We start from the raw sequence: 27,600 nt of genomic DNA on the forward strand, positions 1-27,600 counted from the left end.
CATAAGTTTTCAACAACAAAGTTTTGTTTTCACTCTGTGTGCTATTTCCTGAGGCAGCCATGGCTCTGTTTCAGAGAGGTGTACTATTAAAGAGGGCATTACTGAATGTACTGTAACATCAGCAGTGTTTTGTTTCTGGGTGCAGTTATTTGCATAAGAGGTTAGCTAACTGTTTGGCGCCCATTTTAAGTGTTTGCTATTGTTCGGATTGTTTAGCTTCATGAGTGAGGAAACAAATTCTACTTGAACGTGTCAGATGCTTCTTAGCTGAAGAAATGTGACAAACTGAAATGAAAAATCATTATTGTTCTTGTGGCTAAAGATGCATATTAGTAACATTTGAGTGATGAGTGTTTCATTTTCAAGGAATCTCATTCATCATCAATAGAAACAAGTGTAAAAAACTTGTTTCAAAACCTTTAGACTTTTATCGTGCTAATCAAAATACCATACCATTTTTTGGAGAACGAGTACCGGTACTTTTTTCAATACTTTTTTCAGTACTATTTTCTGTACTTGCCGATACCGATAGCAAAACCTGTTTGTTTGTTTGTTTATGAATTCCATATCAACAGTTTATTTCAATTTTTTCACCATAATGGCTCCATAATGAATAGAAAATAAATTCATAAAAACTTTAATCAAATGAAAATAGAACAATACATTTTCAATATAATATTGCATTATTTTAATGAAATGAAGTGCTTTTATACAGAACATCACAGCATAATCCAAAATACAACATTGGAGTTATTTGGGGAAATAAAGTGCAGCATAACAGAGCATCAAAGATGTGAGATATTGCTTAAATATAATATAATTACTATTGATTTATTATTATTATTATTAGTAGTAGTAGTAGTAGTAGTAGTAGTATTACAGTGAATATTGCATAACTATAAAGTAGTTATATATTTCTGTCATACTTTTATCCATGTAAACTGAGATTTTATTTTGGTGGAAGTGTTTATTTTGGAGTGAGGCCCTTTGTGTTTTTGATGGTAATTTCTCACCTCCGGAAAAACAGGTTGCTACATGACTTGGGGTGCGTTCCATTCAGAAGTGATCATCCCTATGCCATATTTCCTTCAAACACTTTACCATCCACTGTGAAGGCTTTGGAGGGCTGAAAGGTGTGTGGCTCAAAAATAAAATTTATTCGGATCTCACCTTTAATACATTTTTATTGGAAATTCTGTTTGAAGCGATCTTACAGCATGACTATCATGATTGTTCTCCCTTCGAAGTGCCCTTTGGAGGCTGATTGGACTGCATTGCCAGTGTGATTATTAAACCGCAGAAGACTGCCATTTAATTAAATACAGTAAATATGTGGTCCGTATGTGCCTCGAGCTACAAAGTGAATTAGAGTTCTGCTCGCTGTCATCTACTACAAACAGAGCGTGCAATGCTCATGATGGTGTTTTCCATAAAGATATCTATCTATGGTTTTCCCTGTATGAGCAGCCGGCTTCATACATTCACTTTGAAGTGCGCAGCACATGCAAACTATATATTTATCTCATTAAATCACAGCCTTTGCAATTTTATAATCACACTAGGACATAATGTGATTTTATTTGTGCGCTGAATGTTTCGCAATGTCATTAGTATGTCAGATGGTATCGCTTTTTGGTATCAGAGCATTTTTACGAGCAAGAGTAAAAGTACTTGAGCACAGTATCGGACCCAATTCTGTTACCAGTACCAGTATCGGGACCTCCCTAAAAAATAACCCTAACCGACCCTAATCCAAATAAAAATAATTTCTTTTAAAAAATAGTCCTGGGGCGCATTAAGGTAAATGTATTTGGCATGCTGTCCATAATGGAGGGTCTTGAGCTCTGAGATCCTAACATTTCATATACTGTAGATCCTTAATATTGGTTTGATCGACTGTGACTAACTGGGACAAAACTGGAAAAAGCCTTGGAGAAGTGTGAGATACCGTATGTAAAGAGCACTGCTTCACAAATGACTGAAGTCTTTATATGTATTTACGTATCCACATTTTTCGCTACAAGTGTCATACACACAAACTGACATTCACATATTTTTTTGTTTTTTTACCTTAAAAATTAATGTGTTAAATGCTTTTTTATGTTTTTCAATATACAGTAAGAGTAGCACAATCGACAGCATTTATGGCATAATGTTGATTATCACAATTTGTTTGACTCATCCATGGTTTGTTTTAAAAAAGCAAAAATCGCTGAACCAAGGCACTTACAATAGAAGTGAATGGGTCAATCAATAAATGTTAAAATACTCACTGTTTGAATAGTATAGCCATAAGATGTATACATTATGCATGTTGACATGATTTTAGTGTAATAAAATTGCTAACTTACATTATCTGTGTAAAGTTATTTGCAATATTAAAACATTGTTGTAATGACAACGTGATTCCGGTAAACCCTGTAATCTGGTAAACTGCGTAATGCTTGTAAATCAAGGATTTTTTGGCACTAAAAACATGTTAACATGAATAAAGTTTATATCTTGTGGCTATACTTTAGTGAGTATTTTAATGTTTATGGACTGGCCCCATTCACTTCCATTGTAAGTGCCAAACTGCAACCGCTTTTTTTTTTTTTTTTTAATAACCGAGGGATGAGTCAAAACAATTTTTTGTGGTAATCAACATTATGCCACAAATACTGTTGATTGAGCTTAACTTGTATTGAACCCAGAAGCCCGTAAATACAAAAAAATAAATAAGATCATTTGAATTATTTCAGTCTTTTGACAGCCTTAATATGTCGTAATCTCTGTTCTATAGTTTAAAAAAAAAATACAAATCAAAAAAGTACTCTCTGGAATCGAAATCTGCACCCGCTGGGGTGTGTAAACCCCTGGTTGGGAATCACTGTTCTATTTGCTAAGAAGTGTCTGAACAGTGGATTTGTTCAGGGGTTGTTGTGTGGTCAGAACTCACTCTGTTGGCTCTTGTCCTTGTGTTTGAGTTGCTGTAGCTGTTGTTTGGCTTGCTCCTGGTCTCTTAGACGCTGCTCCATGTTAAGCTGCTACAGGGACGAGATGAGGCAGTCATAATCAATCATAACAATGATACTTTTTTGTGCAATATCCCAAAATTCACAAAAATAAGTAGCTGGAAACCTAGGTACTTTGGGAACAGTGTGATATCACAGTAAGTGTGTATGGCACATGTACCTGTATATGCTGCAGCTGTGAATGACTGTACTGGGAACAGTGCTGCGGATTGAAGGGACTGAGCAGCAGAGGGGGGTGGAGAGGGGACAGGAAGGCCGTGTCCAAACCCGGACGCACCAGACGCTCGCCTACACGCAGGTCCATGGGGGTGGGGCCCGCGGGAGGTGACAGCGAGGATTCTGTATAAAGAGACACAGTGAAAGTTATTCATCTCTCCAAACTAACAACTATTATGAGGTAAGAATTCAACAACCATTACGTATGAAAATAAATCACTTCTACTCAGAAACATACATATTTGTAACATTTGTAGCTTTAATTAATCTGCATTAATGCGCACAACACAAAATATCAATTACAAGGTAAACTTAGAGAGTTACATAAAGTAAAATAATGAATCTGACTCAAACGATCAAGTACAGAACTGAGGTTGTGGGAAATGCCCAATATAAGCTTTGCGCTTGAATAAATTAAGCATGTTTGTTTGGTCAGTAGGAACTAATTTTGGGCATTTAATTAGTTATTATAAAGAAAACTTATATAGATTTTAGCTCTTTTTAGTATTATTGATGTTTTTTACTGTAATTAGTTGTTTTGTCATCATTAGGGTGATTAGTGTTTCCTTTTGTAAAGTTGGATACTGTTCAATCCGTGTAATCTTTCCTTGCATCTTTTCCTTTCCTTGCACATGTGAATGTGCATTGCTGAGGTGCAGTTTTATCTGCACTTCTTTGGGGAATCAAGTTTAATGACTGACCTCAGTCATTATTTTCTTTTAAGCCAATTTAATAAATTACAAACAATTATATAATGTTAATTTGAAACAACATGCTATTAGTTGTAAATCTTATTCATGTGACATAATTTTTTTAAGTAAATAAAGTTAAATGAACTGATTCATTTGTGTATATCTAACAAAGGGTTTCTAGTTGTGCTGACATAAAATAACATAAAATGAAGTTGAATTTACTTAAGAAGCATGATGCAAAAATGCTAAATATATATTTTAAGTAAATCCAACACATAACTTTTTCAATGTGTGTGTGAATCTCATAAAAACAAATCCAGGTCATATTTCACCTATAAATCTAAAGAAAAAAATAAGAAACTATAATTTGTATAATGTAACTTAGTTATAACATACATAATATATACATAACATATAAATAACTGCATTATATATATATATATATATGTATATATAAAATTCCACTTAAAAATAAAGGCAGTAATACTTTGATGTATAAACAATTTACGATTTAAATAATGAACATAATGTCACAATACACACACACATACAAAATAATGAATGGTCCTAAAAAGATGATTCAGTTTCTTTTTAAAGCAAAGCATCATTTCTTATTTCTTTCTTACATGTTCTTGACAGCTTTTATGAGATTCACAAACTCAAAAATGCTTAAATATATTAAGCTCATACAGGGAGATGTCATGATTTGTTAATGCTATATAAACCAATGACAGCACATTTCCACTCGTGCTAGACGAAGGCAGGTGGACGTTTGGGGGGAATAAAGAGTTTGAGAAAAGAGGGAGAGAGTTTGTGAAGGAGAAAGTCCATGTTCCTATTTTTCCCTTACAGCACATTCCACTGGGGTATTAAGATGGCCTGATTTCCATTACTTTGCATGCTGCTTTAAGAATATTTGCATGGTACCAGTGACTCAGTGGGAAGGACTGCCTCACCCTTACAACAAACCCTCTCATTCACAGCACACACAGTGATAAAATACAGTAAATGTATGTATGGTGGTGCATAACATTGATGTCCTTTACAAAGTGCTGACACATTGCCCAGGTAAAAGTCGAGCACGTTTATGAATGTGACTAAAAAAGTCTGGGTCATACTTCCCCTAAAGAAAGTAAGTCTCCTTAACACAAAAAATGCAAAAAATCTCTCAATCACATTACTGTAATATGAGAAAAAATAAAATGATATATTATTTTAATTGTAAGGTATTTAAACATCATAGTAGTATATGTTGTACAGCCTTTGATTAATGCTGATTAAATACATTTAATAAAAGGTATTGCAGTAAGTGGCCAAAAGTATGGTAATGCTAATTTAATGACAATGACCACTGAAAATAATTAGCCTAAAAAATAAAAAATAAAAACAATCAAGGTAAAACATCTGGACACATTACAATGATAATTAAGGGGTACAATTTATTTTATTTTATCTTTATTTATTAATGAAAAAAATCTTAATGCTCCTTAAAAAAGCCTAATTTTCTTTATGCGATATTATGTAATTAATCATTATCTGTTTGAAACTGGGTTGAAATGTGACCTATACATGTTTTCATGAGATTTTATTTTTTTTAAATGGCATGTATTTTGTCACAATTTGTCAATTAAGTAATCATGCCATCATGTGTTGAGCATTTCACTTCTTTTCCACTCATTTCTTAAGATGTCTCTCAAAAATAGCCACGTCTCTCATAATCAGCTGTACAAGTGCTTCAGAAATGGTGACTCATGCCCGTTTGATGCCCTAAAGCACACTTACTATTGTATTCCTGTGTACTGTAGCTGCTTTGTCACCGTTATACTGACACAAAGTCATCAGACTAAAGGGCTTTCTACCGCACACCAATCAGCAGTGTGGAAAATGACTCACGAGTGACTTTATAAAAAGCAACCGGCGAAGAACAATGTGCACCTCTGAGCTGGCGAGTTATGCATGAGAAAACTGGAAAATAAAAGGGAAACCGGTGGACAAAGGAGATGACATAAGGAGGTACTGTAGGTAATAGTGACAGTCTAAGACTAAAGGAGTGAGAAGATTGTTGCTAGGGCTTTGCAAGTCAGTTCACACAGTGTTTTGGGATTGACAACAAAGTGACAGTGACAAAAATAATTATTAAAGATGGCGACGTCCATTTACACTGCACAAGTCTCGTCATAATTGAAACAACGTTATATAATAAACTTATCCAATCAAGGCGCAAGTTCATCCGACAAATCTTAATTAACTGACAGCGGTTGGATTGTTATGGTAATGTATAAATTATGTATAGTGTGTGTATAGAATGCATTTTAGTGTATTTTTCGTCCTTTGACATCAACTTGCCTGGGACAGCAGATGGAAATTAGCCAATTTTGGCTAAATCTGTCACATTTGTATCAGTGGGATGTTGGATTAATGTGTATTGTCCCTGAAAATTAAAACAATAAAATAAAATGAAATATTAGGGTCAAACCAGTTGAGAATCACTGAGATAGACTGTAGTAGAAGGTCTAAAAGTGACCCTGTGTGATTACAGTACGCCCATACAGGGCGAGGGATGCCCTGACATGTTCTGACACAGTCCAGGAACTCCTCAGCCACCTTTTAGGATCCTGAAATTTAGAGGAGGAACATTTTTGAACCGCAGCCCTGGATGCCAAACGTGTTTTGGGTTATTGCTTTCCTGAGCTCGCAACATCTAGCATATTCCCACCCAGACTCGTACAAGATCTGCACTGTTCTACTGTCCTCCAAAGGAAACACAACTCCCACAAATTTTTCCTCGGCATTCCCTTCCTGATAACAGAACAGTCACTATATTCCGGCCTGGATTTTTCCAGCCTGGATATTTCCAGCTTCCAATGTTGCATGGTGTACCGTAAAAATGACCTCTATGCAACTGAGGGTTGACAGCTCCAGGAAAGGAACTCAAACTCCCAGAGGAAAATGAGATAGAATTGAGCAATATGGTGTTTTCTGACATTTGGAGCTCTACAGATGTGAATCCCCTTATAAAAACAATTACCATGCTACATGACTAATAACATGTTTTTTAACACTAACATGACTGTACAATGGTATTCTTTGAGGAACCTTGAAGTACCATGAAAACATCTTGTTATATATTAATATGGTAATCAGACAGTACCAATGATACAATATCATTTCCATTCATCTCAACAGGCAGTTGCTCGGTTGATGCATGCAGCCCTGGATGTGCATGACCTGCATGCTGGCGTCCATGCTTCCAGGGTACTCTATAGAGCACAACAGTGCCCGCACACTTTTTAAGTCATCTTGGTTCCGGAGATATTTTTCCCATTCAATTCTTTCTTAGGGATTTCTTAAAATCCTCCATAAAAGAGATGTACTGTAAGCCATGAACAAAACCAACTGCTATGAAATGAATCAAAACAATACAAACTTTGATTTGAAGTTCAAATGTATCTGAAAATCAACTCCTTGTGTGTGTGTGTATATATATATATATATATATATATATATATATATATATATATATATATATATACATATTTGCAATTTAGGCCTTCTAGAGAAAAAATACAATCAGAATACAAATATAATATCAGAATGCAATGTTACTTTTGAATGGATGTACTTATATACTCAGAGTTGCGGTACGAGTGACTCACTTGATGAATTAGTGTACATAAAACAGTATGAGATGAAGGAACGAGTAAATGACTGAATAAATGAAGAAATGTGCATGTGTGTGTGTGTGTGTGTTTGTGTATGTGTGAAGGGGACATCTTCCTTCCGAGACTGGATGTCTATAAGAAACTATGTGTAAGTATGAATCTGCTTCTAAGGAAACTATGAACCATGAGTCGATGGAAATGTAAGACCTTTCGCAAACAAAACGATTTATATTTTCTCAGGCACATGTTAAGTCTAATAGATGTACAACTTACAGAAATCCAGTAGTACACCCAAATGTCAATAGCCATGTCTTGGCTATCTATACACTTACTATAGTTTACTTCCACGTTGCTTCTTCATCCAATAGCAATGTCAAATGTCAATCTAGTCAATCACTGAAACAACAGTGCCACCTTGCGTAACAAACAGCATGCATAATATGTGTACACATATATGGGATCCCGATGATTCACTATCGTTGAACAGAAAATCAACATGATATCGTAGTCTTTTGTATTAATATAGGACTCATTTGTCTTGTGATAAACAAACGAATAGATATCATGTGATAGTAAACTAAAAGGAATATTCCGGGCCTCACAGTGCCTCACTGTTATGCCAATTTTGGCATTTTTTTATTGTTAGACTATTCATAGGAGAAAAATTGAGGAATACTAAAGAGGTGGGGGCATAAGGTAATGGGGGTGAAATGAGGTCCTGGGTCACTAAAGATCCGAGGTATGCATTTTAGGGTGATAAGCTGATCTAGCTATTAGAACAGGACTGTGAAATTCCACTATGACCTGAAATATGGCCATATTTCAAACTTCGCAACTTCAATGTTAGGGTGTTGCAAGGTAGTTGCTTACTCACCTTCGTCAGTTCCTTACTACAGTCTCTTCTAAGCCTAAGTAAAAGATTTACACACACATACCATAAATATGAAACTTTGTGGAATATTTTAATAACTGTATTTGGAGGGAACTATTTAAAGTTAACAACACAACTTTCCCTTGAATGATGTTCACTCTTGCACATTATTTGACTGCAGTTAATTACTTCCTTCAGTCACCTGTTCATTATGCATTAGGGATGAAATGGAGGCAAGTCAGAAATAGGTTTTAGTTGGTTTGTAATATCTCACCATGACAAGAAGGAAGGATGAGTTGTGATACTTAAAAAAATAAAGGTTCTTCAATGTTTCCTTGCAGCATTGTAGGTAAAGCAAGAAGCCTTCTTCTAATGTATACTTTGTAGCTAATTAACTAATGAACATCAATATAATTCCTTCAGTGTAAGTCTGTGGGATTTTTCACCTGTTTTACTGTCCATCAGATGAAAATCATACAATAAAGACTAATGTCACACCTCTCCTTAACAAGCTACACGATTTGCGAAGCACCAATGGTATGGAGTGAGTTACGTGCCAAAATGCTGAATAAATAATATCTAAATAGTGCTAAATAAAATGTTATTTGAGGATAATAACTAAGTGTGATATGACACTGCTGACTATGAGACATTATTTCCATCATTATTATCAGTCTGATAAAAAAAAAAAAATAAAGTTCCTGTGTATAACACACTCCCACTTGCAGCTCTCTCACACCCCGACCTGTCTGACCAGCACAACCAGTTTAAAGAGCTTCTCTCAACACACTCTGGCTTTGAGTCAAGCCGTGTGTGTGTGTGTGTGTGTGTGTGTGTGAGAGAGAGTGTGTGAGTGGGTGTGTTGTTATAGTCAGATGCTGACTAACTTCAGAACTTCAATGGATCAAAAATAACGCTTACAGGTGCCGCTACGTGTGAACTATCCAAAGGAAGAACACTTAATCACACAGTCACACATGAATTACATAATCAAAGTCTTGTTTGCTTGTCTTTCTGTGTCTCTTTTACTCTTTTGCCTTTATTGGTCTTTAAAAGCACACACATCTGTTTAAGTTTAAAACCTCTAGTTTGTAGTTTTCTAATGTCACCTTTTTCTGAAGTATGCAGTAATGGAGAGCATTTTCAAAACTGCCATTGAATTATTCATGGTAACGCTCATAAGGCCAAATGGATCCATGTGTAGATGTACCTAACTTTAATTGTTGAGGTCTCTGCCATTTTTGGTTCGTTTTACATGATGTCAAGTGGGAAAAGTCAAAGCTTTCATATAATTTGGAGGTTCCATAATTAAGAAAATCCGTAGTTACGAGTTCAACAAAGACGCAAAAGTTGAAAACTCATAATCGCAGCAATTACGACATGACTTGAGTGCAACATAAGTCAGGCAATGTCCACATGAATCTGTGTACATTTAAAACATCAGTTTTCAGTTTTTTCATCGTTTTCCAAAGTATGCAGTAATGGAGAGTGATTTCAAAGCGCTCGATTTTTGGTGGAGGATTGCGGCATTCTAGTGCATAAGTGTACCAAAATCTATGCGTTTTCAAACAAAAACACATTAGTGTGGACGTGGCCTTAGAAATTATTCATTGCTATGGCAATGAATGTGTAGATGTACATACAGTAGCTACCTTTAATTGTTGAGGCCTCTGCCATTTTATTTATTTTTTCGTAAGTGCTGTAATTCTGACATCAAATGAAAATGTATTAGTGTGGACGTGGCCTCAGAGTATAATCACAAATTCTGACTCTAAATTCTGATTGGTCAGGCTGCATTCTAATCCGTTGTAAAATGCCGATAATCACACATCTTTGAACCCACATCAGTTGACTTCTATATTAATATGCCAAGTTGCTACACTGCTTAGCACATTAAGAAAGAGCTTGCAGATTGCTACGAGAGACATTAAACTATGTAGGAAATCGATTGCCTGGGACAACAGTCGATTGTACTGTTTAGCGGACATTAGAGGAAAATATTTGATCACAGAATACAGCAACTGATCAATTACAATAAATTATTCTAGAGAGCTGTGTAATAAGTACACCTAGTATTAGGCTGATTTTGGTAAAGGTGGGGGGGGGGGTTGACACGTTGGTCAGTACTGGTTCGCCTAGACCACTTGATCTTGATAAATTAGTCTGTCTCAATACACCAGCTGTGCTAAGCCCAGTTATGTACTACATACTGTAACAACACACATACATTCCTGTTGGCCAGCGATGCCGCCTGAATCACAGCAACATGAGAAATGGAAAACAATATGAGGCGATGTAAATCTGGAAGCCCAGAAAAAGAGCCAGTTTGTGTGTTTTGTGTGTACTGATCTGAAAATAGTGCCAGCAAGCAAAACAGGAAGTGTGGAACAAGTGACATCTGCTTTTCTGGGGTGAGATGTTGATGTTAGGCTGTGTAATTAGCTATGCCAGAGTGGGAGGGATTGATGTTTCTTTTTTAGCTCTGATCATTTCAATGCCCACTTTTGTTTGTTAAGCTCATCTGACAGTAGAAGAGGGTTCAAATGTGTGACAAACTTCCTCAGGGCAGAGAATAGCCCAAGAAGAGAGGGATTTTCTTTTTAATTTTGAATAAGTCAGATTCTTGAAGGGTTTGATTTGATATGGCAGTTGATATAGTTTGTAAAAGTGAAAGTGGTAATCGTTTGATGTGTGTGTGTGTGTGTGTGTGTGTGTGTGTGTGTGTCGCAGAGTTGACATACACAGAGGTTTGATGATGGCAGCGTAGGAGCAGCTGTAAGACACATTATGAAATAATTGTTTAAAAAATGCTTGATTTACTTTTCTGCAATAAAATGGAGCTCATCATTACAATCAAAAACAAAAGTTGAAAAATAATAATTTGATATCATAATTTTAGGTATGTTGCTTGGATGCAATATTGTGCGACAATGGAAAGAAATGAATAAGAGACAGGTTCTTATTTCTTTAAAACTGTAAATGTTATAAATTGAAGGTTTAGTCACTAACACTTTTTTTTTTCTTTTTTGATGGTTGGAAAATCAATGACAATGTCTTTTCAAAGGTCAGTTCTTCAGAGCAAAAACCACCACACACTGCATCGTGCCAGAAAAAGATACTAAAACGACCTCCAAGATGTATTTTGACAAAGAAAAGCCTTTTGTTGCTTAATTCAAAGTCAAATCTTCATTATTAGCAATTTTATTGTGCTCGCAAAGTACAAAGAAAATAGGTTTCTTACCCTGTATTTCTGTGCAATAGAGGGCTAACAGTTTAGATAACCTCTATAATGGCAACTCTCCTGTTTGTGTGTGAGTTAGTTTGGGGATACATTTGTCTGCTGAAGTTAGCTTAATCTTACCAAACCATTTGGGAATGGCCTCAACTGGAAAATCATTTTATAAATTCAGTAAATACTGAATTTTATAAATGTATCATTATAAAATGTATAAAAGTTGTTATTAAATGGTAAGTTCAGGCTGTCGAATAGTTAGGGTTAGTCTACAGTAATTATAATTAGCTTTATATAAAAATGTGTTTCATGTGGCTGACATACACGATGTAGTGTAGCTGATGGATACTTCATCCGTGGCAACAGTTTGTGTGTGTAAATATTTGTGTTGACTCTGTACATGAAAGGATTAAATGTTGTGGTGTGTGTCTGAAACCTGTAGATAACCTCTACCACTGCGTGTGTATGCGTGCGTGTGTGTGTACACTCCAAAGAGATTGAAAACAAGCCCTGACTGCCATGTACGCTATCATCAGTCTCTAGCAGTGTGTTGAGTGACTAGTAATACACACACACATGGTTGAATGAGAGGGCAGTGGATATTAAACTCTTGAGTGGCCTCTCTTAACTGCTCTTTGATGACCTACAGCCAGGCTCAGATTAAATCGGCAGATTATTTGTGGATTTTCCATGCTGTTTTAGGGGGAAAATTTGCAGAATTCAGTGGAATGGATTTAAAAGTGTTAAATGAGGTAAAATGTGGGGGGCCTGGGTAGCTCAGCGAGTATTGACTCTGACTACCACCCCTGGAGTTGCGAGTTCAAATCCAGGGTGTGCTGAGTGACTCCAGCCATGTCTCCTAAGCAACCAAATTGGCCCAGTTGCTAGGGAAGGTAGAGTCACATGGGGTAACCTCCTCGTGGTGAGTTGTTCGTGGATCGCAGAGAGTAGCATGAGCCTCCATATACTGTGAGTCTCTGCGGTGTCATGCACAACGAGCCACATGATAAGATGTGTGGACTGACTGTCTCAGAAGTGGAGGCAACTGAGACTTGTCCTGCACCACCCGGATTGAGGATGAGGTTGTGTAGAATTTTTTTAATGACAGTTGTTCCAATTATTCAGAATTAATCTCTGGAAATTTCGGTGGAGTTCTAAGGGCGTAGATTACGTGTGGGCCTGCCTACAGTCAACATGACATTATTTAGTCCATTCATTTATTAATAAAAAATCATTCATTAATTAAGACTCATTGATTCATTCAAAACATGTTTTCAGTAATGCACTTACAGTGGAAGTCCATGGGGCCAGCATTCTTTTGGGTTTAAAAGAAGAAATGTGCAGCTTTCTATGATAACCGAGTTGCAACACTGCCAAGGATATGTGAATTCTGCATTAAATAGTATTATTTCAGTTTTCAATGCGGCATTTCAATGATATCAAGCTGTTGTATGAGAGAGTTAAATGTAAACTTGGAGTTAATGTTTATGACTTGCCCTTTGCAATTAATTAATTATTTGTTAGAAACAATTCTTTCAACCTAGTCTCAAAGAACGAATGTTACTATAACAAAATTTTAGCAAACTAACATTTACGTGCCACGTTCTATGTTTCACTGCAGTTTTATGGTGAAAATAACACTAGAGGCACTACAACAACTGTGCGTTTTATTCACTTTCACACAAATCACGAGTGCTTTGTTGGACATTGTGCAGATTATGATTATTTTTCACTCTATTCCTCACACATTGCTATGTTATAATACTGAAACACTTTTACTATAATGCATCATTTGAAAAACCATATATTTTAATGCTTTTATTAAAGACTCACCGACATTTACACACTTATTCTAATGTGATTAGCTTGTGCGGTAGCTCAACTGATAGAGTTTTGGACTTTGGTGCAAATTGACACTTTTTTGATTAAGGGTAAGGATGTCTATTTTGTTCACCTCTCATTTGATTTTTGGACACTGTCAGTTAGGTTTAAGTGTTGGTTAAGGGTAAGAATGTCTGTTTTGTTCACCTCTCATTTGCTTTTAGTAGACTATTAGTTAGGTTTAGGTTAAAGTTTTAGGTTAGGGAGGTACATTTAATTCATTAAAACCTCCATCTAATATTCACCTTAAAAACCTTATCTGATTACGACACCATTTCACTCACTTTTGGCGCCCCTCACTGGACATTACACTGTGAAACTGCAGCCAAACGTGTAATGAAGCATGTAATTTTGTTTTCCAAAAATGTTGCCACGGTCACAAAATGTTTCATGAGATCAGGCAGCACATTTCTTAATGCAACATCCCTTTAAATCAAGCTTGAATAGCTAAAAGTGTTTATGTTCGCTTACTTGGGTAGACACTTTTTCAGGCCGTGAACTTCAACCAATCAATTTACCACTGAACTTCTAAAGTTCAACCAGTACTGAGGTGAAATACTTCACTCATGTCTCTGTTTTAACCACCATAGCCACTGCTGACTGGGAAATACAAAACAGGTCCAACACAGAGATAGCAAACGGAAACTGCAGCCAAACGTGTAATGAAGCATATAATTCCACTTTTGCAAAAATGTTGCCACATTCACGTAATGTTCATGAGATCAGGCTGATTATTTGATACAGCTTTCGCAGTAAATATATTACTGTACTTTTTTAAATTCATTTTTACAAACGGAGTAACAACATTATATTCTTTGGTAATCGACAGCAGGCCACAGATGTGAGCTGAAGTATTTAACCTGGAATGTTCATTTAATAAACTGGCTGCCTGAAAAATGATAATTCCTGTGTGGATTCTAATGTGACAGCAGTGACCTCTGTTAGAGCATCTCTGTCTCCACAGATCCTGGAGATGAAAGCTTTTTCTCAATGTGTGTGTGTGTGTGTGTGTTTGGAGGTTCAGATAGAGCTGGGGGGTATGGGAGTGGGGAGCAGATTTGAAAACCCGACACTCCTGAGAAAGTAACACAAGAGGCCCCGTTCAGTCGCCACTGGAGTAAGAATCTCTAAACCTCCCATCTGAGAGGCAAACACTCATACCTCTTTTTTGCAGTTTTTGTGTGTGTGTTTATTTGGCAGAGTGTTCAGTATAAAAAATATTGAATATCTCAAATAAAAAGTTGATTTCTTTTCACTTCTAGCAGTACTAAAATTTGTCTAAGGCATTAAAGGAATAGCCTAGCATCCTTTTTTATCATTTTGAAGTTTGACAAACCCATTCCCCTTCACTTAATTACATGGAAAAGAGAAGCCTGGATATTCTTCAAAAATTCACCTTTTGTGTTGAGGTTTGAAACAAGACAGAATTGTTATTGGTGAACTATTCCATTAAACATTTAGTTTTTTGTTCTTACTCCAAAGGCCTCAATGAAAGTTTATATACAATTAATAAATGTAGGAATTGGTAGAGCAGGTCTTTGTTTCAGTTGTTTACTTTGTAGAGTACTTGTTGTGTTTGACTACACCATTGGTTATTTAATGTAATGCAGTATTGGATTTGTACACACAAAGTCATATTGTAAACACATATAAACACGTTACACATCTAATATCCTTTAATTTGAAAATACATTTTGTGTAACGTAGGGTAGAGCTTCTGTTTATAGTAACACGTAGACAGATGCACTTAAAATGTTCATCATTATGGAAATCGACATGCGTGTTGGGAATCCAGCCTCTGAAAAGATTGAATCTCTCTCTACAACACAATAAATTGTTTTCAGATATCAAACGTCAATAGGGCACATCAGGTTTAGGCAAATGTGCGTTCTTGCGTTACTGTGGATTGCTATAGCACCCATTGTGGCAACGCTGAGAGTACGACATATACTTGCATTGTGTTATAAATTGTGTTGCGACACATTTATCTCTGATTTGTTGTATCTGTTGAAATCTGAAAAAATCTCATCGTTTGGCAACAGACTCCTGAGGGCAGTATATGCAATAAAAATAGCATTTCTTATTTCCAAATATGTCTTTGTGAAGAGGAGGAGGGCGTGGCTGGGTCGTGAATTGTTCTAATCAGCTGGCAGGGGGATAAAGACGAGCCGGAGCCGCCAGTTCAAGAGAGAGTCCGCTGTGTGTGTGTGTGTGCGTGTATGTGTGTTTTATGTTATGTTTCAGTTGATTAATGTCATTTAAGGTGTGTTCACACTTGTAGTTTGGTTCTCTTGGTTGTCTTGGTCCGGACCAAAAAAGATAATGATACATTTAGTCCTGGTTCGCGTAGCGTTCACACTGGCTTTTTTAACACTGAACCTAAAGATACAAAACAAAAGGCATAAGGATAAGGTCCAAAACAATGCTGGCTGCTGGGCTATATGTGCTTGTTGGACCCACTTTCCCTTAACTTATCACTAAACATTTTGAACACTTGAGCATTTTGGTGCGTTTTTCCAGTATACTGGAAATATGCTTGTCGGACCAAATGTTAATTAGGAACTTTACCTCCTCATTGCTCCATGTTTGCCCTCTGCTCATTTTGTTTTGCGCACACCGCTCTTATCGCTCTTTCTATGTTATCAAATTATGTGATTTTTAGGGTCGCATCTTGTGACATCACATCCTGTTATTGGTCCGTTTAGTCGTCTTTGGTCCATGCTTCGTTCATATATCAGTCGAACCGCACCAGAGTTCGTTTGGAAGCGGACCGAGACCACTATTCAGGGGGTCTCGGTCTGCTTGTTTGGTGCGCACCAAGGTTCGGATGGTAGCGTTCACACATCTTCAAATGAACCGCACTAACAGAGCAATCGCACCAGAGTTCGTTTTAATCGGACCAAACCTAAAGTTATGTTGACTGTTCTGCCAGTTCCCGCCTCCTCCTTGCCCATTTTAAGAGCCCTGTTACAGTCTTCCTGAAAAGTATGAATCATTAATGGAACCCTGAAGGATTCGGAACTGGAAATGTTGAAATCCTTACAATTCCCATCCCTAATCATGAACGGCATTCTCACACACAACCTAATCTCATAGAATAAACATTACTATGATAAAAAAACAAAACAAAAAATTTTTTACTTGCTGTGTTCTATCTTTCGCAGCAGTTCACTGGTGAAATGAACACTAGAGGCGCTACAACAACTATGTGTTTTATTCAGTTTCGCAAAAATCAAGAGTACAACTGCTGATAATGACTTTTATGACACTTCTTTATCGCTCTATTACTCACACACTGCTATGTTATGATATCGAAACACTTTTACTGTTATGTTATGATATCGAAACACATCATTTGAAGAACAATACATTTTAACGCTTATTTTACAGAACCATCAACATTTACACACTTACTGTATTCTAATGTGATTAGCTTCTGCGATAGCTCAACTGATAGAGTGCAGGACTTTGGACTTTGAAGACCATGGTTTGACGTTCAGTCAAGTGTGCAAACTGACATGTGAGATGAGAGTGACATGAAATGATGTGGTTACTTCAGAAAATGTGCTTTTCATGTTGAATTTCCTTTTAGGACACTATCGGTTAGGTTTAGGTGTTGGTTTAGGGTAAGGATGTCTGTTTTGTTCACCTCTCATTTGCTTTTAGTAGGCTATTAGTTAGGTTTAGGTTAAAGTTTTAGGTTAGGGAGGTACATTTAATTCATTAAAACCTCCATCTAATATTCACCTTAAAAACCTTATCTGATTACGACACCATTTCACTCACTTTTGGCGCCCCTCACTGGACATTACACTGTGAAACTGCAGCCAAACGTGTAATGAAGCATGTAATTTTGTTTTCCAAAAATGTTGCCACGGTCACAAAATGTTTCATGAGATCAGGCAGCACATTTCTTAATGCAACATCCCTTTAAATCAAGCTTGAATAGCTAAAAGTGTTTATGTTCGCTTACTTGGGTAGACACTTTTTCAGGCCGTGAACTTCAACCAATCAATTTACCACTGAACTTCTAAAGTTCAACCAGTACTGAGGTGAAATACTTCACTCATGTCTCTGTTTTAACCACCATAGCCACTGCTGACTGGGAAATACAAAACAGGTCCAACACAGAGATAGAAACATAGCATGAGAGACTGTGGCAGTAACATAATAGTCACTTTGGCACAAAGTGTCTGCCCAAGCTCAGTGAGGCAGAGTTTGTATGTACACACAGTATGCAAGTGTGTGCACATGTAGGTTGACATACTTTGCATGCTTTAAGATGAGGGGTCATAACATTATGTAAATGCTCTGGTATGTTCGTAAACCTGTTTTCTAGTGAAGTGGCTTTAAGGTGTTAAAACATCAGATTAGGGGAGATAGTTTATTGAATGTGTAAGAGTTTGGCACAGAGTTGGTTTTTATAGCTGTGTGAGAACACGCTAAGTGTATGTGTGTATGTGTGTGTGTGTGTGTGTGTGTGTGTGTGTGTGTGTGTGTTTGAATTTGTTGCACTACATCTGTAAGCATAATTGCTTATGTCTCTGTGTGTGTACATACTTAGCTATTTTGGGTACAAAACTTTCTTTTAGGGGTAGAATTAGGGTTAATCATTAGTAATTAAAATAATCTTTTTATAAAAATAATACAAGTCTTTGGTATGTCCTCATATAGATTAACCATTAATGTGTGTGTTTGATTGTGTCCATCTATATTTGACAGTATCACATTACCATACCATACATCTTTAAACTTGAGTGCTTGTGCAACATGATCAAACAGAAAGTCGACATGTTGTTTCCAATACTTCTGTTACCCTACGATCGAACACATTATGCCGATTCACCGACAAATGGCATCTCCTATCAGACATTTTTGCATCGACTCCTGGATGTTTACCTTCCGCTGTGGTGCGACTGGAGGTGCATTGCATCTGCAATGTAGGAGACCCAGGTTTGGATCCCACAGTGAAACCAGGATGTAATCGCATTTGCATAATCTGTAACGAGTGTGATTTGGAGGTTGCATTTTTCCCTCTAACATTATGTTTTTACTCCACTGATGGTTAGGTTTACGTTTGGGTTGGGGGTTACAGTTAATAAATATGCATTCCTCTTCACTGCTTTACAGCCTGTCGGCTGAAAACAACTTGCTTCATAACTTGCTTTTGGCGCCCCTCTGTGGAGATTACACCCGGAAAATGGAGCTCACATGTGCCCATACGCCCAACAACAGTTACCACTTTGGCCACTGGGGCAGTGTTTCGAATTTCAGAAGCACAGACTGATTTTAGCAAAAGAAAAGTCAAACTACTGTTTCCGGTTTTACTGTGAGATCAGCCTGCTCTTGTGTTAGTATGTGTATGTGTATATCATTGTACGTGTGTGTATGTGCGTGTGTGTGTGTGTGTGTGTGTGTGTGTGTGAGAGAGAGAGAGAGAGAGAGAGAGAGAGAGGTTGAAGTGAATTATTGTGGAACACAGGCTGATGTATAATACATATTGAGTATCATCTTCCCACACTGTCCTGACCCAAGTTTCCAAAACTGCTCATGTTCTCTGGACTGCACCCCCTGAACACCACCACTGCAAAATTTAACAGAAACACGAGCTTCAAAACACCTCCACACAAATATCTGCCACACTCAGCTGGAACAATAGCGATTAACAATCAACATTTAACTAATATAAGAAATTAATATTCCTACAATCACTCATGCTTTAAGTACTATAAGTCTGATCTTTGGATAGCGATAAAAACCCCACCTTGGTGGGGACAGTAGACAAATTACACTGAGAGCAAGCAAGCAACATGGAGTGAAAAAACTACAATGCTACAGTTAAAATCGACAAAGCTTTGCAATGTTGGGAGGTAGGTATTTCCTTGTAAAAAAAAACACACAAAAAAAAACATTGCTGGACATAATAGAGTGAATCTCACGAAAACTAGGCAATATTTAACTCCATTATAAAAAAATAATAAGTAAAGGAGAATGTACAGTCAGACTGAGGGGGTTTATTTTGCAACAATGACTATAATGGAAAAAAAAAATTGTATTCTCGTTGCTGTAATGTACAGCAATAAAAAATAACTGTTGAAAAAATGATATATTTCAAATAGCCAAAGCATTAATTAATCTTAGTTTCTTTACATTAAATTCACCATAAATTCACCATATATATATATATATATTTCTCTCTCTATTTGATTTTGTGTTGAAATACGACCAGGACATTTCTTTATAGATTTCACCTGAGACACTGTGACACCTGAGACAGAGATTCACTGTGAATTTGGCAACGGTAGGTCGAAAGTTCTTCAGCTGAAATGCTCATTTAGTTATAAATGATGTAATACAGTGAGGATGAATGCTTGTTTAATTAACTATATGCCCTAGCCAATACCCCAACCCTAAACCTAACCGTCGGTGGAGTAAAATGTAATTTAAGAGGGATAATGCAACCTCAGGATGAGGCTCACCATTGATTATGTGAACACAATTACTTCCTGGTTTCCACGGGACCAGAACCCCTGTCTGTGAGGTTGCTCATGCAACACGCTATTAGTAGCGCCAAATGAGAAGATAAATACATTTTAATTGATGCAAACATTTCTGATGGTGGATAGCGCTGGTCAGTAACCTGACAGAATGGGGTCAATGTCAGGGTACATGAACATTCGGAAGCAGTGTCGATTGCACATGTGATTATGTTGCCTGAGAATTGAAAAACCTTTGGAATACTAAGCCTTCATTTTAAAATTGGCAGTATTTTTTACTTTTTCAGGAACGTTTAAGACTGGTAGTCTGTCTGACAATTACATTTCTATTTTGCTGTGTGAGTTTTTGGTTTGCCTGTGTAATAACTACCCAGGGCTCCAGACTAAAAAATTACTTAGGAGACATTGGCTCCTAAACTGAAACTAAACTGTTTTTAGTAGCCAAATCACAGAATTGCTTGATTTAGATTGCTGTTCAGAAACATGATAGAAAGCCAAAGAAAAGGAAGACTACAAGAATGCAAACTGAATGAAATCCTAGATGCAGTTTATTGTGCTACTCCAAACAGAATCAATAATTACCAGAAGAAAATACAGGACTTTTAATTTAATAATTTAAAGAAGCCTGAAATTTACATGGGACTCTTATTTTGAAATGTCTGCACTCCCAGTTGTGAATACACTGATGGCTGATTCGCTGAGAAAGTGAATCTGATGCAAACTGCTAACCTGAGCTCCTGACTTCAAACCCTCAGTTCTTTTCGGGTGATTCATGAAAAAGATCCGGTTCAAAAGAGTCATTTGTTCATGACTCTCTCGCACTGAGTTTCTTGTTGCGTGCAGTGCAGCAAGCTCATCAGAAAACAGAAAGGGTGAAAAGCGTCGCAACACACACTGGTTGTTCTAAAAACATATTCAATAACTCACAAGATGATATCTGATGAACCCGCATATGAACGCACACAATCCAACTGTCACCAGTGGGGACTAGATTTTAAATTACTGTCGCAATCAATTATTTTTGGTCACATCTGCGACAATTTTAGTTGCAGTCTGGAGCCCTGCTACCCACACTGCAAGTGCTGCAAATAAGTGTCGGGGGCCCCAGAGGCCAACACACCGAACAAGGGGAGGTTTAATCAACAACAGACTTCAGCCATTTTAATTAGCCACACACACACACACAGAGACTTCTCTGTGTATGCTGGCGATAGGGCCTGGATTGTTTGGTTTCCTGTTCGACTGAGGAAACGCTGGTGATTACAGCTCTAGTCATGGATTCCTCAAAAACAATCTGCTATTTTATATAAATAGCCGGAGGATGAAGTAGTGTTTGCACTTTTAAGCAACACTTCTCTCTCTCTCTCTGTTTTGCTCTTTCTCTCTCTTTCTCTGAACTATAATTAGTCAAAAGTGTTGCTGCCATGTGGTCGCTTTTGGTCAGCAACAACATCCTGTTTCATGTTTTACCCCTGTGTCTTTCTGTCTCTTTCATTCTTGCTCTTTCTTCTCACATTTTAAAGAAATAGTTCAGCCAAAGATGAAAATTCTGTCATCATTCTACCCTCATTTTGGTGAGTAAATGATGACGGAATTTTCATTTTTGGGTGAACTATCCCTTTAACATCATGTTGGTTCTGAGCCACAGGCGTTTGAGGCCATCCCATAAATGTGTGAGTTAGTATTTCCAGTTATCATAGAGACCCTTCTGTGTACATGGAAGCCATGTAAAAGTGCAACAGTGAGAGCGAGCTGGGAGAGAGAGATGTTAGTTATGAGCACAGAATGTACAACAGGAGAGAGACAAGAGAGCGAAAGACACTTCCTGTTTGCAGACTTAGTCTTCGTTTCCTGTTCGTGACTTCTTGTATGCAGCTATTTTTATAACTGCTAGTTTCTATTGAGGTAGAAGACAACAGTTTGTGTTTCAATGGCGAAACACTCACACATGTGCTAGCATAGCTACTTTTATTAAAAAAAAAAAAAAAAATAGGTTCCTCTAAGCAGCACAGTGATGATGGCTACAGCAAACTATAATCTTGTACTACAACCTAAAATGTTGCAGCAACATAACAGGGTGAATCTCATGAAAAGTGTCAAGAAATGTCCGAGACATATTTTACCACAATATTTAAACATATGAAATTATATTTTGTATATAAAAAAGTGAAACCTAAATTTTAAAGATTATTTGCATTGTTACATTCATTTCATTATGATTAATCCCCCCACCTTCCAATAGGCATTAACCTACTGTAATGTGAAAAAAACTCATTTTTATTACTGTAGTGCAAAAAAAATCTTTGTCATTACTGTAACATGAAAAAAATCTAATTCTCATTGCTACAGTGCAAATAAAATATCACTGTTTTCTGTACTCATTACTGTAATGTGAAAAATGTCATTCTTATTACTGTAACATGAAAAAAATCTCATTCTCACTACTGTAACGTGAAAAAATCTTATTCCCATTACTGTAACATGAACAAATCTCATTCTCATTATTGTAATGTAAAAAAATCGAATTCTCATTACTATAACTTGAAAAATTTAATTCTCATTACTGTACCATGAAAAAAAAAATTCTATTCTCATTACTATAGTGTGAAAAAAAATCTCATTCTCATTACTGTAGTGTGAAAAAATCTCATTCTCATTACTGTAACATGAACAAATCTCATTCTCATTACTGTAACATGAACAAATCTTATTCTCATTACTGTAACATGAACAAATCTCATTCTCATTATTGTAATGCAAACAAATCTAATTCTCATTACTATAACTTGAAAAATTGCATTCTCATTACTGTAACATAAAACAAATCTCATTCTCATTACTGTAACATAAAATAATCTCATTCTCATTACTGTAATATGAAAAAACCTCATTCTCATTACTGTAACATGAAAAATTTCATTCTTATTACTGTAACATGAAAAAAATCTAATTATCACTACTGTAACATGAAAAAATCTCATTCTTATTACTGTAATGTGAAAAAAAATCTCATTCTCATTACTGTAACGTGAAAAATGTCATTACATTACTATAACATGAAAAAAATTGTCATGATTACTTTCGTAACCTCCGTTCCCTGATGGAGGGAACGAGACGTTGTGTCGATGTAGTGACACTAGGGGTCACTCTTAGGAGCCCGAAACACCTCTGATCTTTTGAAAAAAGGCCAATGGGAATTGGCGAGTGGAATTTGCATGCCACTCCCCCAGACATACGGGTATAAAAGGAGCTGGTATGCAACCACTCATTCAGGTTTCGTGCTGAGGAGCCGAGACAAGGTCCTGGCCATTTCAGCGGGTATTTCAGTGTTGTGGCAAGAGGGACACAATGTCTCGTTCCCTCCATCAGGGAACGGAGGTTACGAAAGTAACCATGACCTTCCCTATCTGTCACTCACTCGACGTTGTGTCGATGTAGTGACACTAGGGGTCCCTATACAAAACGCCACAACTAGCTGAACTGTGTTACATGGACTAGCGGTGCGAGACGGGCAGACTTTTGTGTGCCTCGTAGCCAGCGCATCAGGCTGTCACGTAACCTCCCCCAATGCTGTTATGAGCATCGAACGGTCCTTCAGGAACAAGTCGACTGCTCAACAAATAGGGACAGGCTAGCCTAGCCGAGGCCTCTTTTCCCTCTTTTTTCTCCCCAAAAACAGTGGAATATCGTTAACGGACTGGGATCCGCGAGTGTCCACGTCAGGGGGGGTGTCACTCCCAAGGGGGAGACACCGCGGAGACCACACCCCACCCAGAGAAGGGGGGGGGGGGGTACTTCAAGTGGAAATACATCACATGGTCTTACTGAGTCTTGTCGAAAGTATGTCATGTGGAGAGTCGCATGGTAGGTCCTACCCAAGGAGGGAGTAGTTTCTACAAGCATGGCGGCCCTCTGCTCAAGGAGGACGTAGTTTACCAAGAGGGAAACGATTTTACGGAAGATAAAACACATGGGGTTACCTATGGGGAACCACTGCATGCAGAGCATCTACCTCAGTACAGGGCCTTACCAGCGCACTAACTGAGCCGGCAGTGAGTTTCTCTGCAAACTCGACTGCCACAGGGCTAAGGAGGAAGTCATCCAGGGATCACAGTCTGTGAACACTACTGGGAGGTAAGAGCGCACGTCTTCCGCTATGTGCTATGTGCAAGCAGTACACCCGGCCAGCTGTCACGGAACTTACCTGCTTGTGCCTGCCACTACACGGGACGAAACCGACTCAACCCGGAGATTGTAGAACCTCGCAAAGGAGTTGGGTGTTGCGATGTCTCATTCTCATTACTGTAGTGCAAAAAAAAAAATCTCATTCTCATTACTGTAAGGCAAAAAAATCTCATTCTCATTACTATAACATGAAAAAATCTTATTCTCATTACTGCAACATGAAAAATCTCATTCTTATTACTGTAACATGAAACAAATCTCATTCTTATTACTGTAACATGAAACAAATCTCATTCTTATTACTGTAACATGAAAATCTCATTATCATTTCTGTAGTCCAAAAAATATAAAATTCTCATTACTTTAACGTGAAAAAATCTCATTCTCATTACTGTACTGTTTAAACAATTCATTCTCATTCTGTACCTTGAACGAATCTCAGTCTCACTACTGTTATGCGAAAATTCTCACTCATTACTGTAATGCAGCAAATCTAATTTGTATTAATGTAATGTGAAAAATCACACATACTGTAACACAAAAAATCTAATTCTCTTTACTATAATGCAAAAAATCTCATTATTGTAACAAAACCTTTTTTTTTTACTGTACTGCAAAAAAATATAATTCTCATTACTTTAATTCTAAAAATTGTCATTCTCATTACTGCAATCCGGAAAAAAAAAAAAAATCTCATTCTCACTACTGAAATGCAAAAAATCTCACTCATTACTGTAATGGGAAAAATAAAAAAAATGTGTAAATATTACAAACAATTGTAGATTTGTATATTGTTTGTAAAAAAAAAAAAAAAAAAGTATAATAATGTCACAATGCAAAAAATATAACTGGACCTAAAATATGCTTAATTTTCTTTATGCAAATGATAAATTCTTATTTTTACATTAGATTTTCCATGTCAAAAGCACAAAGACTACTTCAAGCAAAGCTTAAAACTGGATTCTGTGGGCTTTCCAACTAAGTGAAACAAGATGAATAGCAGGGCTATTTCTGTCCATCTCACGTGGCCATTCAGAATACAAGGCCTCAACCATGTAGTGAAACCCTGCAGTTTGAAGAGTTCACTGAGAGCTAGCCATTAAACAGAGCTGCTTACTGGCTAAACTAGCCTAGGGTCTGATTAGCCATGAGGGATTACCACCTAAATCAGAGAGCAGAGATGGAAAACCTAGTTAAGCATGAAACCCATGAAGGTCTTTTCCATTCAATGCAAACTGCAGAGCTTCCAGATATCTGGTAATAAAAATCCAGTGGGGTCTAAAAGTCTGAGACCACTAGTGAAAATTTAGTATATGGGTGTTAAAACGGTGTATGCGTGTATTTGTATGAGGATGTACCGCTTAGCATCATATGCAACCTTGTTATAGAAATCATATTCTCCCATTTTTCTCTTATTCTGTGCACTACATAAGAAAAAAAAGCAAACGTACCTTTCAGTGCGGTTGTGAGATAAGTTGACCAATTTATGTAGGCCTGCCCTTCTTGCTCTCTATTTTACTGTTGCTAAATCAACTTTGTGCAAGACAGGATCTCCAATTTTAGACACATTTGACTGCATTCACATATACACCCTCTAGCTCTCCTCTAAGCTCACTTCTAATCTCACCATTTGTCTTTACTTTCTTAATCTTGCCTTTTATCACTGTCCTGATATGTCCCCATTCTACCCACTCAGAGAAATCTAATGTGACAACGCATTATTTTATTTTAAAATTCTTTTTATATCTCTCTATTTTTCTGGGTTTTATCTCTCGTTCATACACACTCAACATCTTTTGCTCTTGTTCTTTAGTCTTACAGTTTTTCTGAATGGCTAAAACACATTTCTTGAAACCTTCACCCATTTTCTCACAACTTTAAACACAAAACCAAATCTTCAAACTACATTCACAAAACCCCTGACTCTTCTGGCAAAACCAAACAATCGCCTCAAAACCATTTCATCTGTGCTCAAAATCAGACAATGCTTTCAGATCATACACACAGCCAGTCAGTATATAAACACTACAGAGCATTCATTAGACACTACATCAGAAAATGGAGAACATGGTGTCCAGGGCATGTAGTTACAGAAAAAATATGTCTTTTGTATATAGTAAGAGCATTTTGCAAGTACTGTCAAAAAAAGTATAGTTATCACAACTTACAGTAGTAGTACAGTGAACATATTGTATACTGTAAGTATTGCAAGTAATACAGTATTGAATGTCTGTATATTCAGCACTTTCATACTGTAAAAATACAGTAGTCCAACTGCAAAACCCCAAAGAACAAAGAACACTCTAAATTAAAACACATTACAGTACACTCACTCAAATATGTTGTGCAACTGCAAAATCAAAATCAATGAGAGATTCATTCTGCCTCAGCATCACGTTTTCAAATCATTAGAAACAAGTGTGAACAATTTTGAGATGTTGTGTGTAAACGATGACAACTGTGTTGTAGTTGTGTTTAACTTTTGCTGCCCATGCTTACCTTTTGCAACACAAGTGCATCACAGTGCGAAATGTGTTTTAGTGAGTGAGAATGTGTTTAGAGTTTTGCAAAAAGAGTGATTGATTTGACAGATGGGTTTAGGCCACTGAGCATTTGGTTCAGAGAATGGGGTTTAGTGTTTTAGCAATTCAGAAAAACTGTAAATGTGTGGTATTAAATGGTCAATTGAATTTTTTGTTTTTACCCCCAGAGGATTTCTTTTTTTCTTTTTCTTATAGGTTGCATCTTTCTTTTTTTTTCTTTCCTAAAAATCCCTTAGGAGAAATAAAAATAGACTTAAGTGAAACCACTTGCTCTTTATTTAATCTCACTGGTTTCCAGGAGAAATAATTAAGATATTAAAGAGATCTCATTAGAAGAGAAGAGAAGAGAAGAGAAGAGAAGAGAACAGACGACAAGAGATGAGAAGAGATGACAAAAGATGACAACAGACGAAAAGAGACAAGAAGGGAAGGGAAAGGATGATTATAGAAGAGATGAAAAGTTAAGGAAGGAAAGGAAAGGAAAGGAAAGGAAAGGAAAGGAAAGGAAAGGAAAGGAAAGGAAAGGAAAGGGAAAGAGTAGAGAAGAGATAAGACAAAATTACAAAAGATGAGACAAGACAATAAGAGATGAGACAAGAAGAGATGAGAGAGCAAGAGAAGAGATGACAAGGGAAGAGAAGAGACGAGATAACAAGAGAAGAGGATAGAAGAAAAGAGACAAGACAAGGAATGAGAAGAGATGTCAAGAAGTGAGACGAGACAACAAGAGAGATTCAACCATCTTTATTAAGACAATTTCACCAAAATGCATCAGTATCTTTAACTCAGTTAGACTCTAATTCGAGT

The 27,600-nt window shown here is 36.9% G+C and overlaps 1 protein-coding gene across 5 annotated transcripts in view; it reads right to left on the reverse strand.

The window, feature by feature from the left end:
* Positions 1–27,600, reverse strand: part of hdac7a (histone deacetylase 7a) — a 116,958-nt gene that overhangs the window by 47,224 nt on the left and 42,134 nt on the right. For 2 of the 5 annotated variants that reach the window (XM_051659765.1, XM_051659767.1), the window contains exons 3-4: positions 3,175–3,353; positions 2,939–3,026 (exon numbers count right to left, since the gene is read on the reverse strand). In XM_051659765.1, coding sequence (XP_051515725.1) covers positions 2,939–3,026; positions 3,175–3,353 — 267 coding nt within the window. Of the gene's footprint in view, positions 1–2,938; positions 3,027–3,174; positions 3,354–24,269; positions 24,368–25,701; positions 25,721–27,600 lie in introns of those variants that run through there. The other 3 variants (XM_051659771.1, XM_051659770.1, XM_051659766.1) reach the window with 3 other exon arrangements.

The sequence above is a fragment of the Myxocyprinus asiaticus genome, chromosome 28, assembly GCF_019703515.2.
Source record: "Myxocyprinus asiaticus isolate MX2 ecotype Aquarium Trade chromosome 28, UBuf_Myxa_2, whole genome shotgun sequence".
NCBI classification, from domain to species: domain Eukaryota; kingdom Metazoa; phylum Chordata; class Actinopteri; order Cypriniformes; family Catostomidae; genus Myxocyprinus; species Myxocyprinus asiaticus.